The sequence below is a fragment of the Necator americanus genome, chromosome V (assembly GCF_031761385.1).
Source record: "Necator americanus strain Aroian chromosome V, whole genome shotgun sequence".
NCBI lineage: Eukaryota > Metazoa > Nematoda > Chromadorea > Rhabditida > Ancylostomatidae > Necator > Necator americanus.
In genome coordinates, this window is record NC_087375.1 from 22643854 (window position 1) to 22663358 (window position 19505).

The window sequence follows — 19505 nt, forward strand, 5'->3', positions numbered from 1 at the left end:
ATCTATTCTACAAAACGGTCACGCCACTGTATGTTGCCTATTTTTAGAAATGCTAAAGCTAAAGTGTAAATAAATATAAATATAACTATGAATAAAAACTTTTAAATAGTATTGCCCATGTCGACTGTCTTGAGTTTTCCAGGCTCTGACGAAGGCGATATCGCCGAAACGTTAGCCGCTGTTTAATAAAGATCGATACCAATCTTGGCTACAGCTCAAGGAAATCAGTTAAAACTTTTAAATAGGTTTTTGAAGATACTGTAAAAAAGAAAAAGAAAATGTTATTTTTCCCTTCTTAGTTCTGAAAATATTAGGTTGAGGAATAAGTTCTTTCCGTTTTTCCTTTATTGAAAAATCCTGATATTTTACAACAATTATAACAAGCAATTAATCAACTATGTATTCTCCGTCATTGTTTACGACCTGCTCCCACCTCTCGACCAACTTGTTAATACCGTTTTGCCAAAAACCGCCGGGCCTGGACTCGAAGAAGTTGTTGAGCCAATTTTCGAGGTCCTCGTTGTTGTCGAAGGTAACACCTCGCATTTGGTTCGACAGCGAGCGGAAAAGGTGATAATCTGTTGGCGCAAGGTCCGGAGAGTACGGTGGGTGCTGAAGGACTTCCCAATCGAGCTCTTGGAGGGCGGCTTTGACGATGTTTGCTGTGTGAGGCCGTGCGTTGTCGTGAAGCAGGATGTTTTTCGGCAAATCCCATCGAGTGAAGATGGTTCAAAATTGCCTTTTGGTCGCAGTACATCTTCTCGGCCAATTCCCGACTTGATCGACGGCCGTCTTCCTTCAAAAGCGCTTTGAGACTATCCTCGTCGAAGTCAGAAGGTCGACCAGAGCGGAGAGAGTCGTCCAGGTCGAAATTGCCATTTTTGAATTTGGCAAACCAATTTCGAGCAGTCCTCGCAGTTATAGCATCCTCTCCATACACGGCGCAAATATCCCGAGCAGCTTCGGTGGCTTTTTGACCTCGGCGAAAGGCGAAGTAAAGAAGGTGTCGAAAATGTTGTTTTTTACCGCCTGGAATGTCCATTTCAGAGGCCTGAAATTAAGGCAACATTTAGTTATCGAAAAAATGGTTACAACAGGTTTGTAGAGCAGAAAAACCTCTTTAAAATGGTATATTACGATTGGCCTTACGACAAAAGAATCGCTGTAAACAAACGATCGATTAAAACGGCAAGAACTTATTCCTCAACCTAATATAACTAGGAGGTAGCAAAACACAGCTGCATTGGTGTTTTGTAGAACAAACCTTCTTCTCTGAAAAGGAACTTGAAAATTTCTTTTTGTCTTCTATTATGAAGTTACTTGGAATCGCTAACACATGCACACATAATAGTGAGCATAGGGTCTGAGATTTTCCGCCCATTGAAATCCCTGTGATCCACGTTTAAAGGCATCACCCCACGAATCTGAGGTGGTGCAGATTTCAGGTGGAGTATTAGTATACGGGATGGGAGACTATGGAGAGGGGGGTGATTCCGTCCATTTTTTCCTGATTGCCGTAAAAAAAACAAGGCTGGCGCGCTCCAGTCGAATTCCCTGTAGAAAATAGTGCGCCAGAACGACTGAAGCCGTATCTTCCGGGCCGTTTTTTACGGCAATTAAGAAGAAATGGACGTAATCACCCCCCTCTCCATAGTCTCCCATCCCGTATACGAATACTCCACCTGAAATCCGTACCACCTCAGATTCGTGGAGTGATGTCTTTAAACTGCTGAACACTATGTATCATTAACGCTTTCATCATTTGGGAGTAGTTTCGGGTTTCTTCACATTCCTCATTCACACACCTAAACCTCTTTCTTCCGGGAGATCACAACATCGTCAATTTTTGGCATTCTCTTTATGGTGCGCAAGGATTATCCGCCAACACACAACGGGGGTCTTACAGGCTACAACAATCACGATGGCAAATCGAACGAAGTATTAGCGGTTACGATCGAGGTGGAACCACCGCGAACTACATCGAGGAATGGCGTCAGTATGGATCCTCCTAGATTCCAACCGCTACGCCCCGCTGCACTTCTTCATTTCATTTTGACTCTACAACGCATATCCGCGAAATTACACTTGTTATACTTGAAATTATATAGGTCATCAGAATATTGGGGTTTGGTTCATACTTACTCTGCTTGTCACATAATGCTAAACTCCCTCTAATCTGTGGAGAACAAAAGGTTTCAGCAAATTACATTACAGCAATTAATTGCATTTCACCTTATTTTATTCCTCTAGATTGAGCACAACATTTTTAACGCTTTAAATATGTGGAACGGCTGGAAGAAAAGCGGTAAAAGTATTTCAAGATCAAAAATGAAACTCGAGTTTGCGCTGAGAACTGAGGAGCACTTCGACGGTTGTACTGTATTAGGAAAAAGACCGCCTCATGTTGAACATAATCCCAAATATGAAAAAAGTAGTTTCTGCAAAAAACCTCAATTTTCATATCTCTTCCTGTATTTTGGGAAATCAGACGTTTAGTTCATGACACTGAGTATACCAGGCAAGACTGCTATATTAGTAAATGCGTTAAATGATTTCTGAAAATAAACATTATGTTCTATGCTGTCGTTTATTGGCATCAGTGAATTGATACAACGATAAAACGAAACTAAAGGAAAGTTCCTTCGCCGTCCTTCTTTTTTCTGCTATCTGCTTTCTTTGTAGTAACACCACCCAAGGCTGCCCAAGGATCAACTGAAGGTGGAGTGAACCCTGGCAGAGAAGCTGTTGTTCCTAAATAATCTCATCTGATATCTTTCTCATATAGATCATAGCGAAATCCCACCTCCTGCCGTTGACACTTGAGTTGCTCGAGAGGAATATTCAGAAGATGGGGCTGATGAAATAGACGTGGGTAAAGTGAGGTAAGCGGATGCACCTGAGGGGACAGCCGGAACACTTGTTTGTTGACTTTGTCTCATTGCGCCATATGTTTCCATATTCTGAGGATAGCTGACGAAGAAAGGATTTGGTAAAGTTTGTTGAGAGTACATCTGGTAAGGATGGTGTCCTTGCTGCATTGGTCCAAACATACCGTAACCAATTGGATATGTGCTAACACCAGCACGCTGCATTTCGAAAGGCACTGAATGTTGCATGAAAGGTGAGAACGGCTGCACTTGTATGGGTTGTGGTTGAAGAGCGGCCGAGTTCAAGTTTGAAGAGTAAGGCGATCCGTAGGCAGCAGATGCTGGAGCAACTTGTGATTGAGCCGACGGACCGGTGGCGTAAGCATCTCCGTAAGCGTTAGCGGCTATGGCCAATAACAGAATCACGATCATTCTGGAAACGATTGCATTAGTTGAGCTTTTTATTGCGTCTAACAAAAAAAACAAATAAGACTTTTGCTAGTTTCTCTTCTCCCTTTATTTCTCTTTGTAATGTTTTTCTTTGGGTTTCTTTACTTTCTAATTTTTATTTTGTTTGCAAGGTACTTTTTTGTGAATAAACAATGCATGCCGTGAACATACGCGGCCTTGGTTTTTTACATGATAAATCTACTGCGAGGATACTTTATAGTTACTATCAGTTGAAAAATTTATACTCTCATAGGAAGGTTATCAGAATATCAAGAATTACATCACACTTGTTCTTCCTTTTTCAAGAATTTGTGCAGAAAAATTACTTCACAATTTGTATATAAATCGTTGCAATAAATTCTAGAGACAATACAGAAAAGGATTTGCACATGTTGCGTTGAGAATAAAAACATTGTAATTTTGGCTTATTATCATGTTGACATGGTGATGCTAATGGGCATAGCATACTACTTCATATACTTCTTAAATTATCCCAAAAAGTCCTTCAGAAAAAAGGATTGCGATAAAAGCCCACATTTTTTCAAGAAGTCGAAAAATTACGAAAAGAATCTGTGAATTCAAACGCGATGAAAACGACAGAAGAATGAATGATGAAGTTTTTGGAAGAGCCGAAAAAAATGTTACAAAAGATGTAGCAGATAGCTACACGCAACAGTTTTATACTGTGCCCATAAACCAGACGAAGCGTCAGTGCTTTGTGAATTGGATTATCTTTTCGGAAAGTATTGTGCAGTGAATCTTAAAGGATTTACAGCGGATTTTCGCGAATACAACTCGCTTTGTGGTGCTGACGAGCCAGTTCCTTTCATTTCGTCCGGCTTTGCACAGTCGTTAGAATAAATCGGCCAGCAGATGTATACCATCTGTTTTATATCTGCATGGCTTTAAAAATAAAATCCTCGGCATGCATTTTAAATATTTGTAACAAAAAGAAAATTACTCCAGCCAAACTCACCAATGAAATATTTAATGTTAATCTAGTCCAGTTCGATATTTTGCGAATGGTAGCAAAAAGATGATTAATACAGTTTTTTCCTTGACTATCGAAATCTTTGAAATCTAAAAAATTACAGCGTGGCGGTATGAAAAGCTCAGCATTAGTAGCTACATATGCTTGGTAGCTCAGCTCAAGCTTAAATCAAGAACTATTTCTGACGTCAAGAGACATTTCTAAACTTTTTCAGTACCAGCAGTTTAGTCTCTTAAATTTTTCGTTAGGGAACATCAAAAGATGTTTTTTCGGTAGTGTCATTGATTTTCTCGTCACTATTTGGTTCCCTTGTGATTGTACTATAGATTTTTGTGATTTTTGTTCAAACCATACATTATGTGCATTATTTTTGGGGTGAAATTCACAAGTGATCGATTTCGGCTGAAACGCCCTCTGCTATAAAACATTAGTATTATTGGTTAGAAGATGTTCACCTGAAGACATTCTGCTCTAATAGCTAGGAATTTGAAACATTGGAGGCAGTTATCAGTTTCGTAGAATTTCAGAGTCACCAGGGCGAAACTTCTTCCTTGATTGAAATCCCTAAAAACGAGATTTTGCTACTCTGGCACGTTTATAACTGCAACTGCAAAAGTTTCACACATATCCCTTGTAGACTTCTAAGTTACTGTTCACACAGTAAAAGCAGGAATGTATTCAGGTGAAGGGCGTTCCTCAGAGACTCATTGAGTTGATCTGAGGGACTCATTCTATGCGATAAAGAATAATAGAATAGTAGTAAAATAGTAGTAATAAGAGTGTAATATTCGACTGTTGTGCCCATTTCATCCGCCAATATGAGTCCGATTGGTGCCTGCTCGCGGTGGTCCAGCTTGTGATAGATCCAATCAGACAAATCCTGATTGGTTTTTGACACGAATTTATGTTCTGGGCACGCACGAGCGATGTTACCTGCACAGTTGTAGCGGAATTTACTCAAATACTGCAGAAAGGTACTTTGTTCAGTACACTGTCAAAACAGCAACCATATAGGTTATGTATGTAGAGGGGAAGCGGAATTTTTGGTAACAACTCTCCGTTTCGTTACGCTGATCTGACAGACATTTTCGCTCTGAGGTTGATCTTTGTAGTCACCTATTACAATTTGTTGTAATATTTTATAATGTATGCAATTACCCAATACCACTACGTAATATAATATTTTGTCCCATTATTATGTTATCCTTCATTCAATACTGCCCACTCCTCACTCCCGTGTAGACGGGGAACAAAAATGAGTTGCTTTCATAGTATTTGAGAATTTTACCACTAAATGGCCATTACAAGACTGACAAGACTTGCTACTGCAAGAACCGCTAGTGTAAGTTTCCACCAAATCATTCATGAAGCTCACAACCAGTACTACTTATAGAAATTTACTCAACGATATAATTAAAAAAGAGAAGGAAGCGAACTGCATCAAAACCGAATAAAAGTTCACATTGTCCAGTTGAGCCAATGAATTTCTTATCTTCTTACAGGAACATAGATGTATTTAACGACTTTGATTGGCACTGTCGACACCGAAGTGCTTGGAGTGTTCATAGCGGCCGTAGTATAGTGCTGGTAGTAATGATGATGATGGTGCACTGGTGGTGACTGATACACTGTTACTGGAGGTTGATAATAAATCGTCGATGGGTATGCGGCCTGGTATGCTGGATAACCGTAGTAGTAGTACGGGTATGGATAGAAGGGCCAGCCAGGCCAAAATGTCTGCTGCGTCTCGGGAACGGTGATCGCCTGAAATGCGAGAATGGCGTTAGAAATCTGCAGAAATTCGGACCTCAGCTTCTAACTCTTACTCTTCTATAATTTCGCACTTATTTTCTAATTTTCACAAAAAATTACGTTGAGATTTGATGACACAGAGATTTAATTGTGAAGATGATGCGTATGGGATGGGAAAGTGAGCGTTATCGTAGACGCATAACGACCGTTAGGTGAAGACAGAAAGAATTTACTAAATTCTAATCTACCACTACGCCGATGTGCTGATACATTCCTCGATTAATATCTCCCTCTTAGACTATGCCTACTGAAAGGTTTACGAACGTGCAACTGCCCTAAAGGCATCACCCCACGAATCGGAGGTGGTGCATATTTCAGGTGGAGTATTCGTATACGGGATGGGAGACTATGGAGAGGGGGGTGATTCCGTCCATTTCTTCCTGATTGCCGTAAAAAAAACAAGGCTGGCGCGCTCCAGACGAACTCCTTGTAGGAAATAGTGCGCCAGAACGCCTGAAGCCGTATCTTCCGGGCCGTTTTTTACGGCAACTAGGAAGAAATCGACAGAATCACCCCCCTCTCCATAGTCTCCCATCCCATATACGAATACTCCACCTGAAATCTGCACCACCTCAGATTCGTGGGGTGATGCCTTTAAACAATGACCTGCGGTGGCTAGTGTTTGTTCAGGTCAGTGTTTTTATTATCCCAGACAAGTCTGGTACCAATTTATCGACTCCGGAGGGATGAAAGCTCGGTGAGCACTAGGGCTGATTCGAACCTCGATTGCGCAGGAAGCGGAACCTCTAACCGCTATACTACACCCGCCCTAGATACACAAATACTAGCGATAATAAGAAAAAAAATTAAAAGATAACGATAAATTTTTTTAAGGCATAATAAATCCTTAACGAAGGCTAAATCTTTTCCACAGTTTAGTTCCGATTTTTTAGAGGGTCTCCAACTTACACAGATAACTGTGAAAACAAACACACCAAATAAGTTTACATTTTAATTGTATTACTAAGTTAGTTAGTTAGTTAAGCAATTATTTCTCCATATACAACGGAATCTTTTCTGCTATATGCAAAAGCCCTGGTACTGGTAAGCTGTGTGGATAGACCGTTTGTGTATTTCACGTTTTCTATTTAACACCCTCTTCTATTTTCTCGAAGCTAAAATCTAAGAGATTGAAGAATAAACGAGTCAAGGAAAAGAAACATCGCAAGAAAGTCTACTATGACAAATTTATAAGTAAATAGTGACAGGAATCTGATTTTATAATATCAAGGTTCTGTTTTTCTGTCTTTAAAAATAAAATGAGCTACACTCATTTGTTGTACCGCCATTTGCTGAAATTTTCGTCAAAACTGTTCATTAACGTCTAGTTGAAAAAGTAGGCGATTAATTGAAAGTTTCATTCTCAAAAGGCAGACCAAATGCCAGTAGAGATAGTCGACACACATTTTTTTTTCAAGATTGTAACACATAATGGATTTCCATAAATATTCCTTGGAAAAACCTTCAAAATACTCAGGTAGGTAGGGTCTGAGCATAGACTGACTTAATGAGAAGTAAACACTGCATTTTCACTATTGTTTTATCTGATTTAGAAAAAAAAAACTCACCAAAACAAGAATAATCCTCAGAAAGAAATTGTGCATTGACGATCGCAACGTGGAAGGCTTCAAGAAAATAGAAGAACTACATTGGAGAGTTGCTTACGCAACCTACTGCTCGATAACCTGTTTTTGTGACAAATATCACCCAAAGTCAAGCAAACTTTACAGCTGTAATAAAGACCCATTTCACAACATCACTTTCCCTGTGTATATTATTTCAACCCAACGTCAACCAAGTGCGCAAAAGTTGCATAATTTTGTGTTTCACGCTGGACCATCGGAATTGAATTGAAACGTGAATTATGAAACCGTTGCGACCTTGAAAAAACTTGACTCTGTGATCTTCCCGTAAGTAACACCTAATTTCTTTTCAGCTTGTAAAAACTACACTTTCTGAATACACTTACTAAATTAACCCTACTCCAAAATTTTGTTTGAAGAAGAAAAAAAACTTCGTAGTTGTTCGCACTTGTCCAAAATCACCGAGTGGACATTTCCAGCTGAACATGTTGACGTCGGCGAAGAATAACTTTTTATATCCAAGCAATGGACACTGTATTTTATAAAACATTTTTGAAGAAAAACAAGAGCTTTTGGGGGGAGTGTTCAGGTCAGTTTGATGACATTTGCAGAGGAATAAAATAAAATGATAATAGATTAAGAATAGAACTATAATAGAGTTTAGAATAGCGTCCAGAGAAACGCTTAAGAAAACAGTAAAACTCTTTCTCTATGACTCTTTCAGTTTCTTTCAGTAAAAATTTCTCGGAAGCAAACGTATATTTCTCTTCTATAGTTTATAATACTTGGTCGATGTGCTAAAGTTGAATAGCACATGCACACAATGCATACATGAGTCGAATAATGCAGTGCTCTCAGAACTGTGTGCAAACATATCAGAAAAGATTGAGTCTTTTAAAATCAGGAATGTTCTCTTTCCTATTATACGATACTTTTCTTTTTTGTTTTTTTTTCTTGTCAGAATATTCTTAGAGGTTTAAAATACAATGGCAAGACAATTCATCTCAAAACATCAAATATACCTATGCCAGGGGGCGCGTATGCACGTCTTACTGTTACGTGCAAGCGGTGGCGTGTGCTAAACGCAATCAGGCTCTTGAGTATGCAGATTAGGAACGTAGGAGCTATTTAATCTGCTTTTTTACATCGCAAAAGCTATCTCTTACTCTGAAAGGTCGAATCAACAAGAAAAGAAGGAAAACAGCATTGAATCATAGAGGGAAGCATGGAATCTTTGGCAACAAACATCCGTCTCGTCGTGAACTGCCGGTCGCTGCACTGCAGGGAACACGCATCAGAGAGCGCCCTCTCATCAGTATCGACAATTACACCATCTACTGCGGCGATGCTGATGGCGAAGGAGGCTGCGCAGTAGCGGTCAGGAACGACGACAACAACGCTAGAAACCCTCACAACTGAATATAAATACAGCCACTTGTAACTAACGGCTGCTTACCGGTCTCATCACCCTCTGAGTCAGTCGACTTTCTTTGACCAACAGCAATCATTTTTATACACCGTATTGAACGCTTGGAGATCAGTATGTTCCAACTTTTGTTCCAACTTAGAGAAGAGTTTAGAAATGTGGAATTCTGCAAACGAGACACTCACTTCATTTTGAAACCGATGGAATTCTGAATGTCGGGTCTGCCTAAGAGTGCAGTACAAACGCAGGCACCACCATGTGCGAAATCGACGCTCAACTAATCCTTGAAGTCTAATTGAATACTAAACACTAACTAATCATAATTCACGACGATACTGTGAAGCGTGGACTGCGCGAACTTGAACAAATAACTGGCTCAAGCCATTAATTTCAGCGATAATTACAAGACCAATCTACTTAATCAGTCGACTCGAAGTATCACCCTACAGAAGAGAAGAACAAGCACCAAAGCAAGGCAGCGAAACCCCTTAACCCACCAACCAACATTATCCGATGACTAGGAAATTCGAATCTAATCGCCGTAGCAACATCGAAAACAATAGTAAGGAATGGAAACTATGTCGCTTTCCAATCCGTTGTCGATAGGGTTACATTTTTCACAGCAAAAATTTCTCTGTCTCCAAACTCTGAATATTGCGGCACTAAATGTTCTTGTCCAAAATAGACGACCACTTTTTCGTTTTATTATAAGATATTTTTTTCAACATAAGATGAAAGGAGTCTTCACAAGTTCACAACTTAACTTCGTCGACTTGTAACTACAAGCCATCTCACGTCTTTTCATTTGAAAAATTGTCATTATGTTTCAATACTATGATTATTGAAATCTTTCAGCAGATTGAACTTAACGACGGATCACGAATTATTATCCATGAACCACATATAACAACAAGAGAATTCTACAGCAATGAAGACTCTTACTGTTTCAACCCTAACACCCACTTAACATCACTTTCTTATACCTCTTGATACACAAACGGAAACGCATTTTGCCGAGATCAGCAGTGCTCACCAGCCACATCTTGATCAATCTTCTGCATCTACGACTCTCTCACAACACTATTCGACTTTGTTAACTTCTCGATTATCATATGTGCTTGGGGTACAACTTCAGAATACTACGGTTTCAGAAATAACCTCAAGGATAAGCGAACAGCTATTCAATACCAAGGTGTCTGGAAGGAGGAATAGCAGTTGAAACGACAAAAAGCTTCAACATTCCACAAGTCTGCAGCTCATCTATACTCATCTACGTCAACAGCTACAAATCTGGAACAACCATCTTTTTTCCAACATTGTATCACTCGAAAATACAGCCTAATATATATGGATGGATTGATGGCCATCGTGTCCTTCCCAACAACGTCACCTGCATTGACCAACCGCTCCGTAGAACGTTGAATGCAGCAGAAAATTATTATGCTGGGAGAAAAAATACAACTAGCAATGCTGGACAGTTGAAGAAATAGCAGTACCCATCACTTCGTATCACCGTCTTCTTCTTATCACTATCATCCTCTTGCTTCGCGTTTTCAGCACCATCATTTGGATCAGCAGAAAATTATTACAAAGAAAAGTGGGAAACTGTGCGCAAACGCCGCTACTATTGTATTCCTTATCTTCAGTTCCAACTGTTGCTCTGATGTAGTAACATTGCAAGACGTACGTCAACCTGGACAGGAAATAACAACTTAGCAAATAAGACAACAAATAACAGTGTACTTTCGATAAAGAAACGCAACAAACACTACAACCAATACGCCAAGGAGTTTGTTACCTTTTCCTTTTGGGGAAAATCGTACAATGGGAACAGTAGCTATTCGATTAACAGAAATTCCTAATGCTTGCAACCAAAAAGAAACGAATACTTCTCAAGAGACCACCAATTCTATAATACAGAAAGTAGTAACAAAAATTCCTGCGCATTCTTCACTTCGGAAATCAAGATGTATGAATTCAGCACAATCTCAAATTCAAACCCGTATTTTACGATCTGTGTAGCGAGTTGTCGCGGCTTAACTGACATTGACACGTCTCTTCTATCGAAACTAAATATTAAGCAGCAACGCCATCAACGGTCTAGCGAATTTTTTTTGTCCAACATGGAACGTTCATGCAGAAGGAGTCATCTCAATGACAAATAAAGGACACACCTTTGCCGAAAACTTCCAACTCCGACCAGGAACTCCCTGCACATGGAACAACATTCAATTAAACCTGGCATGCACTATTTCACTTAATCTTCCTATTACCTCTAGCTACTTCACCACCCATGAAAAAACAATTCGCTTCGAATCTTCGCCTCAAGAAATATCAAATTCACCTGGACAAATACAATGCACTACAAAGGACGATGCCAAAAATTTTAGAACCAGCTTTTTTCCCAAATACTGCTCTTGTACGCCAAGGACGTGCACAGTCGCATGCTCTTGTCCGAAGGAAACATATCATCATTTCTTTGTCACATGCACAACAGACTTCCGATGACAGCGAAGCAAGTGACAATAGTAAATGAGGGCAAATCATTGAAGACAGAGACGAAAATCAGCTCCAAATACACTCGTACTCGCCATAGCCGCCAAAAAACATCTACAGCCAAGTAAAAATGGAAGAACTGTCAGGATGCTACTCATGACAAATGCGTCATGTACGTCAGGGCTAAGCGAGGGGACCCACCTATTCGAATGCCAGGACATGACGCAACTAGTAAAACGCGGAAGGAACTATTTCGACACTACTTCAATTTCAACAATTTCATTTCTCCACTTCCAATACCAACATAAATTGCACTGCTTGTTGTCCTGAATCGACGTCCATCTTCATCCTCAAAGGAAAACTCGTCTTACTATCTTCCAAGCATATTTAGCTTCCTTTCTCGATTTAAAATTTCACTCATGCTTTTTTTAGAACTCTCTTGTACTCTATTGTCGCATTATACTTGAAACATAAAAGGAAATCCATTATCTTTTTTGAAACACGAGCGTTCAAATTGAAATGAATAATGTTGCCAATCACCAGAAACTTTTCTTGGGCGGGAGTGTCTTGGATCGACAATAACTCAACTATAATCGATAAGATTTTTTAGGCACTTTCATTTTCATTTTCATTTCACTTTTGACGCTATATCTTGACCTTGTTTTCATTCTTTACTTTTTCCAAATCATATATAAGGTGGCAGTTCCACGTTCAGTTATTCATTTGAAAAAGTCATCGGTCGCTCGTCTTCAACAAGATTTACACCAATCCAAGAAAGTGACTTTACGCCGTCGTTTATAGTGCACGGTCACACTTAACACAAAGCTCGATTTATGTTTACTCCAACTAATGGACTACTTAATCTAAACTCTTGTAGTTCTATCATACAGATGAACAAAACCAGAATAACTTTTCATAATTAATCAGAACCCCAAGCGTTTATGACTTTACTTGTGATGAGCAGTTTCTAGCAGACTGGAGTAATGCAACTACCTGCGGACCAAGGGAGACATCGTGATGAATCTCCATGAAATGTTATACCAACGTAATTATAATGCTTTATAAGTGTTTAAGGCTGCCCGCAGAGTTCAGAGCCGCGCGGGCGGCGCGGTTCAGCTTCTATGGTTAATTGGATGTCCACAACCTTGCGTTCAATAACCATCGAGGTGCAGAACCGCCGAACCGCTCCTCCTGCGCGACTCTGAACTCTGCGGGCAGTCTGAGACAGCACTAGAAACAGTGCTCACCGATAAATAGAAAATCATAATTCCTGCCGAAAAAACATCAGTAGGAGAGCAGGAACAGGGTTTCGACGCACCGATCGTTGATGAAGAAACACTTGTAATGGTAGCAGATGAGTTTGAGACAGACGAAATGATTGTTCATAAACGCGACGGGGTTCTTCTCGCGTTTCAGAAGCGCACAGATCGCATAACATTCCTCTGTACCCTTTGATGTTCCAGGAAGGTGAAGGGGTAACCTTTCAGATAGATGCAGAGTGATCCACGCTTTTGTAATATTACGAATAGAAGGATGCCCGCAATGGACTTCTATGGACACCTGATAACGGCGAAACGAACATCTAGCAACAACATTCTGAAATGCCGCAATTTCAGAATGTTGTTGCTGATTGTCATCAATTCGTTGACATGTAGGGCAAAACTGAGGGGGAACGCCTTCTTCACATTCGTGTAAGCAGAAGAAGCATCGCCTAGGCGATTACATTTGCTTACGAGACACTGTATCAACTATGTCAATATCAAATATTGGCCGTTGTGCTGCCCTGACTGTCACACTGGCAGCAACGTTTACTGGTAACTCAGGACAAATGCATAAGTGAATCCAAGATGAGACGTTATACATAGGATAGCCGCTTCGAACTCCCTGATTTATCCGAAACTTTTGGAAACTGAAGAAAAACCTGCTTTATACTTTCAATGCAATGAATGACACTTATTCTGGGTAGGGGGAAGATTCTAAAACTCATGAATTCAAAGTTTCGTACAAAGTTAGGTCCTCGTTTTTAGGGCTTTTTTGCCATACCATAATCTAACGAGGATTTTGTGGATGAGCCTCGAAGGAGACGAACTGCTAGAAAGTAACATTAGTAGCACTAACTCCCAGACAGACCTAAAATATTGAGGTGAAATGAGAACAGAATCGAGAGGTTTTCTTTTTTGCATATTTGTCATCTTTTTTCGTGGATCCGAAAAATGTCAAGTTCCAAATGAGCAGCAGTAGGTAAACCCTAATTCAATTAGGATTTCGGGATTCACGGTCTCGAAGGACAGGCGTGCAGCTTTTGCGTAATTGCAGACTTTTTTAATTGTAAAATCGAAAATTTAAGAAGGAAACGTCCCTTACCGAGCGAGATGGAGGCAGAAAACACACTATATTCTCCCTCCTCTTTGAAAAATGGAAGGAGCGTTTGAGAGCTCTGTCGTTGTGATCATCTCAGTGTCTGCCATTGTAATTACCATCCCTAACCTTATTCTTTCTACTGAAAGCAATCAGTCTTTTCGACGATCGGGATTTGACCACATACTGCAGCGGGAAGTCGTCAAGCTCCTCATTCGCTGTACTGTGGGTTGTAATCAGCTATTCATTCAGGGGATATTTTCGGAGACACTGATGAAGAATACGTTAATTGATCACATGTAGCCCACTGCCGATGAAAGGGAAATGTAATTCTGCGACTACAAGTGCCGTTACGGAAACATTTGGCTGAACTGACGTACGCATGTCATACGTATGTGTTCTTTAAAATGAGTCATTCAGTCTAACGAAATAGATTGACAGACTCATTTCAAGGAGACTCAGACTGAGTTAACGTATGGGCTGAATTGGGCTGATGTGTATGTTATATTAAAAGATGAAAGATGAAAGTTCTTCCCACTGGTGAATCTCTTTGAGGTGCAGTCGCGTGTTCGACATCAATTTAGAGTCGTTTGAAGTTTACGAGCGCGCCGTTCCTGTATTAATGACTATTTAACACATGCATTATTAGCTATGATTTCAATTATCTATGACTTGGCGAACTCGGATGTACGAAAGTTTAGGGTGTTACATGTAGAGCAGTTTCTTTCAGCATTAAAATAAAATGAAATACTTGTATGACTCAAGTTTTTGGTTTTAGACTCCTTAAACTTGTGATTGAATATTTGAATAATGCTAGCGATTGTTTACAGGAAACCAACTGTTTAAAATACGCTTACTTTTCTCGGTGTTCTTTAGATTCTAATTTTCTAGTTCTTCGACAGAAGACGAAGAAGATGCGGATCCGCGTCTTTTTCGTCTTCTGTCGAAGAATTAGCGATCCTACTGTATTTCTGCAGAAGACCCCTTGAAACGATGTTTAAAGAAATAGCTGCTGTCCGAGTCCTTCGGAATCTATCTGTAAGTGCGTATTTCAGTGCTATTTTAGACGCTGTTGCATAATTGTGATGGCTACTTCCGACCTAATGGTGTAATAAACCGGCGCAAAGGGCGGTATTCCACTATTTACTTCCGATAATGAAGGAAACCTACCTTTTCAAACTTATTACTTTCCATTGAGAACCAAAAAGCACACATCAATATGCCATTCCCGGAGAGAAAAAAAAGGAGAAAAAAAACCGCTGAAAATTCACTTCGTTGCACTTCTCAAATCGAGCAACTCTGTTCAGATGAGCCTCGTAGACAATGAACCTCCAAAAATCCTGCGTTAGGCCGCTCTATTAAAGATCTTGTCCCAGATTTATTGTAATTCTTTGCGCCTGTTTTATGTGTATTTACATTTAGAATAAAGGATAAAGCACAAAGTTTCTGTCGTTAATCAATCCGCTTGGGATGCGCCTCCACGTTCTCCAATTCAGAATCGTTTAAGGTTTACGAACGTGTAACTGGCCTATACAATGACTTGCGGTGGCTAGCCGATGTGTCAAGTCAGTGTTTTTATCCTCCCAGACAAGTCTGGTACCAATTTATCGATCCCGGAGGGATGAAGCGCCAGATGGGCACAAAGGAGGATTCGAACCTCCGATCGATCCTGCAAACACAGAGGAACCTCTAACCGCTACACTACACCCATCCCAGTTGTTTGTATGTACAGTTAATGACCAATAGTTTCAATCAGTTGAGTGACTAGAGTGTATTCGCATCATCGATTGGGTCAAGACAGAGAGCAAGGTGAATCCGTGGAGAGAAGAGAAATGCAGTAGGCTCTCTCTTCTTGTAACAGACAAGAAGTGGAATAAGTAGTCGACGCGAAGTATGTTTAAACGGGTGTAGCGATCGTCCGCTGTTTCCGCAGCCACCCGACTGGATATATTCCTTGTCGACTATTTACCTTATGAAAGAGAATATTTTTATACTTCTTATGGATGCAATCAAAAAAATTTGGGTCACTTCACTTTATTTGTATAAGTACAATAAAATCTTAGTTATTTGAAATATCATGGAGCAAAAGCTATCTATGTTATTGTGTAAGTTCTTATTAGCTCCCATCCACTCTTCTTCACAATTCATCAGTGCTTATACCGCAATCGTTGCCGTTTTCATTTTCGTTCTACTCACTTACTCACCCACCACAGCAGCGATACTCACAGCCGTGGTGGTTCCATAGGTGAATTTCAGATTGATCGCTTCGGATTCCACCGACAATCCTTAAGGAATTGATGCTGAACCATGTCCTGTCAACCCCTCCCGAACGCAATGTCTGGTAACTGAGGAGGTTGGTGCTTCTGCTGCTGATTGTCCAAGAAAAGCCGGATATCCCGGCTAGTTTCCGTCTGACGAAAACGAGCAATTTAATTCAAAGTAGACATTTGTGTGATTTTTGTTTTTGCTTTTTTTTTTTGAAAACGTTACTCTAAGAATTGTTTGTTCACTGAACAATTAGTTAATCAGCGGAAATCATATTCCATCAATTACTAGGAGCTTGAACATTTTCGGTTTTGAAAGAATAACACTGAGCAGTTATTTTCTTGATGTGATTAGATGAACACACCATGGTTTTTTGAATTTCGCTTACTTTCCTAACCTTAGAACTCTTCCTCTACTCATTCATGAAACATGAGACATGACATTTTACCGACAGCCGCGGTGATAAACGTCTCGGTAAGAACACGAGGTTTTTACATCATTAGCGGCAAACGCCAGTCACTTTCGGTCGATTTCCGCGCTCTGCTCGGCCGACCCTGTTTGACAGAAACACATGTTTCCGTGAAGGATCGCCGTATTGACAGACATTTATCAGGTTTTACCATCGTCAGTTGTCCATCGGAAGATTCCTGGCGGCACCTGTCTCTCGCGTAGAACCTATCGACCTCCTCCCACCTCTACTTTTTATGGTCTTCACAAGGGTTTGTCGAGATGTTTGTGTCGGTTCGCTGCGCTTGTTCGGCCAAGTGCAACAGAATGAGCCCTTTCATGTTTCCCCACTCCAATGAACATCCTCATAAACCCCCTCAAAAAAGAAGATATGTCACTTCACCGTATATTTGCGCGACTTTCTTCGTCACCGTCACATCGATGGCTCATTACATTTGAATGGTTTGTCAATGAGAGGAACGAATGTATTAAGTACATATTTCATCACCTCTTTTTCTTCTCCACTTGTACAGCATCAGTAAACTTCGAAAAAGAGGTTTTTTCGAAGGTAATTCATCATCGGTTCCAGAGTGTTCGAGCCTTTCAAAAATATGCCAAGCAGTTACAGTTTGCAGGAAATTTCCTCTTATAAATTTTTAACATTTCACTTGCAATTCTAACAATTCGCTTGCAGTTTTGATGTTAACATTGCACTTATTTTATTGAAAACAACGACAGCGTGTGCGTTTTGTTGTATGCTCCATTGAATCTCGTCTTAATCGTTTTGCGCATTCTTAATGCATTGTAACAATCAAACAAACAACTAACAAACCTATGTAAGGGAAGGAAAATGAACAATACGAGGCAAAAAGTCACATAAGATAGGGAGCACGCCTCTTGCGTTCTGTGCTTTCGTAGAAAACCTCATTCTACTTTAAAGCGCAAGTTAATCACCGCAGCGTGGACAAAAGACTCGTCGTGCATATTTCTACAATATTCCACTTGAATGTACATACATGATAATTCAAAGCGTAAGTCATAGGTACTTCCTACAAAAATCATTTAGAAAAATAATATCCTGGAAGTCTGGTGTGTGCACCCATGTAATGACGCAACATCATTACAAAATTAGTTCTTTACTCCTGCATTATAAAACCCTCTAAAATTCGGCGTCAACGCAATAAGCACTTGTCGTAATTGGAGCCTTTTGGATCTTTCAGTTCATACATGTACATAACTAATCACACCATGCAGTATTTGTCTTGATCCACTTTACTGCGCATTTTGTTGTAGGAGGAAATCATGCCCAATGTAGACATCCCCATAAACAATTAGTGAATTGTCCTTTCACAATCCGCTGATCTGTAAGCTTTCCGAGAAGCACCTAACGATTGAAGTCATGGTTGTCATAAACAAAAAACATTTGGTTCATAGCAAAAAGAACCCATCACTTGTCCCGCAGATAGTTTGTTAGTTGATAAGGACTGCACACATGGTGGTTTCGAGGTGTTTTAAATTTTGCAAAATTAGAATACTACTCAAACTGTTTCAGCACTCAAACTGGAACCATGGCAAAGAAGATGCCTCTTGATTAAGTGAAGACTCGCGTCAGAACTCAAATGGCTTTTTTTAATTTGAGTAAGACATCCGTATCCATCGATCATTTGATTCTCTTTATGCTGTATCTTTATATTACTCCATCGATCGTTCGATCGATGAGCCAACGGTCACTACTAAGTTTCTCCGATATGGTGTGGGAGTTTGCTCCAGTCGAAACTGATTGATTGGAGAGTGGGCCTAGAGTTTGTCTGCCTTGTACAGAGACCTTCGCTTAATCATATCATATCGTTCATATAAGGCTCTTCAGAAGGAATTTCCCGAGAACTCAACCAATACAACTATTTCCCTGTGATATCTCATCAGAAATCTATAAATTAAAATTTATTTGTGGTTTGAGGTACATCTAGATCAGACCGATAAGTTAGGACGCAGCCAAACACTTCGAATACGAACCGCATAGAATTCCTTCACTCTACTGCTACTCATGTGTATTGTAACGAAGTAGAGGTTCCTATACGTGACAGGTCAATTGAATCCATAAATTTTTGCATATCTTCTTTTCCTTTTTCTAGTATTTTGGCAAGATGCACGCGGAATTGCTAACAAACTTGATTTTTTGTTTGCAAGAAAAAAGAGACGTAGAAAAGTGCCTTAAGTTCCGGTTCTCGCTTATACGTTTGGCTGAGCATTAACTAGGCACTTACTATCATTGTTAACGTGCTGTGATACTCCACCGCTGTTCTCTTTTGGATTAATTGTACCTACGAGACAATTTGTCTCACCCATTTTGGTATCACTTGCTTTTACCAGCAGGACGAATTTGCAACTTCTACACGTTTTTATGTTCAGATTCGTGAAAGCGTGCCCAACTTTCTAGGGAAGTACTCGTGATTTTGTTCAAAAAGTCTTGTCGAATGCTGTCCCTGATTCGCGCGGTTGTTGTTGGGCGCGTTCTGTTGAAAAGCAATCACGAGACATCAACTGAGTATTTGAGCGGAAACATTTTTACTACACACTTATTTTAGCTCCGTCTTTATTTACTGTTCTGTTGCTTCTGAAAAGAAGTTTTGCTATTCTTTCTTTGTCGTTGCTCGCCAATTGTTTCTCTTAATTTTCCTCACTTTCATCACACCTTCGATGTGCGTATAAGCGTTGCACTATGCAAAATAATGTAAAGGGTGGGGCAGATAGAACTGGCCCGAGGAAATTGTGCCTGGTTACAAAGAAACACGTCGAAAGAATAGAAAGAG

General features: G+C 40.0%; 2 protein-coding genes across 3 annotated transcripts; both read right to left on the minus strand.

Annotated features, from left to right (window-relative positions):
* Positions 1–448: 448 nt before the first annotated feature.
* Positions 449–1042, minus strand: RB195_014877 (uncharacterized protein; the record flags this gene model as incomplete). Its single annotated transcript, XM_064205319.1, has 1 exon — positions 449–1042. The coding sequence occupies one exon, from the start codon at positions 1040–1042 to the stop codon at positions 449–451; it is 594 nt and encodes a 197-aa protein (XP_064061200.1).
* Positions 1043–2626: 1584 nt separating this feature from the next.
* On the minus strand, positions 2627–3299 carry RB195_014878 (uncharacterized protein; the record flags this gene model as incomplete). 2 transcript variants are annotated; one of them, XM_064205321.1, is made up of 2 exons in its annotated part: positions 2627–2751; positions 2804–3299. In XM_064205321.1, 2 exons carry the CDS (start codon positions 3297–3299, stop codon positions 2627–2629), a joined length of 621 nt encoding a protein of 206 aa, XP_064061201.1. The 2 variants fall into 2 exon arrangements, with proteins under 2 accessions (XP_064061201.1, XP_064061202.1); XM_064205320.1 differs by lacking the exon at positions 2627–2751 and having other exon boundaries at positions 2787–3299.
* Between the last annotated feature and the right edge of the window lie 16206 nt (positions 3300–19505).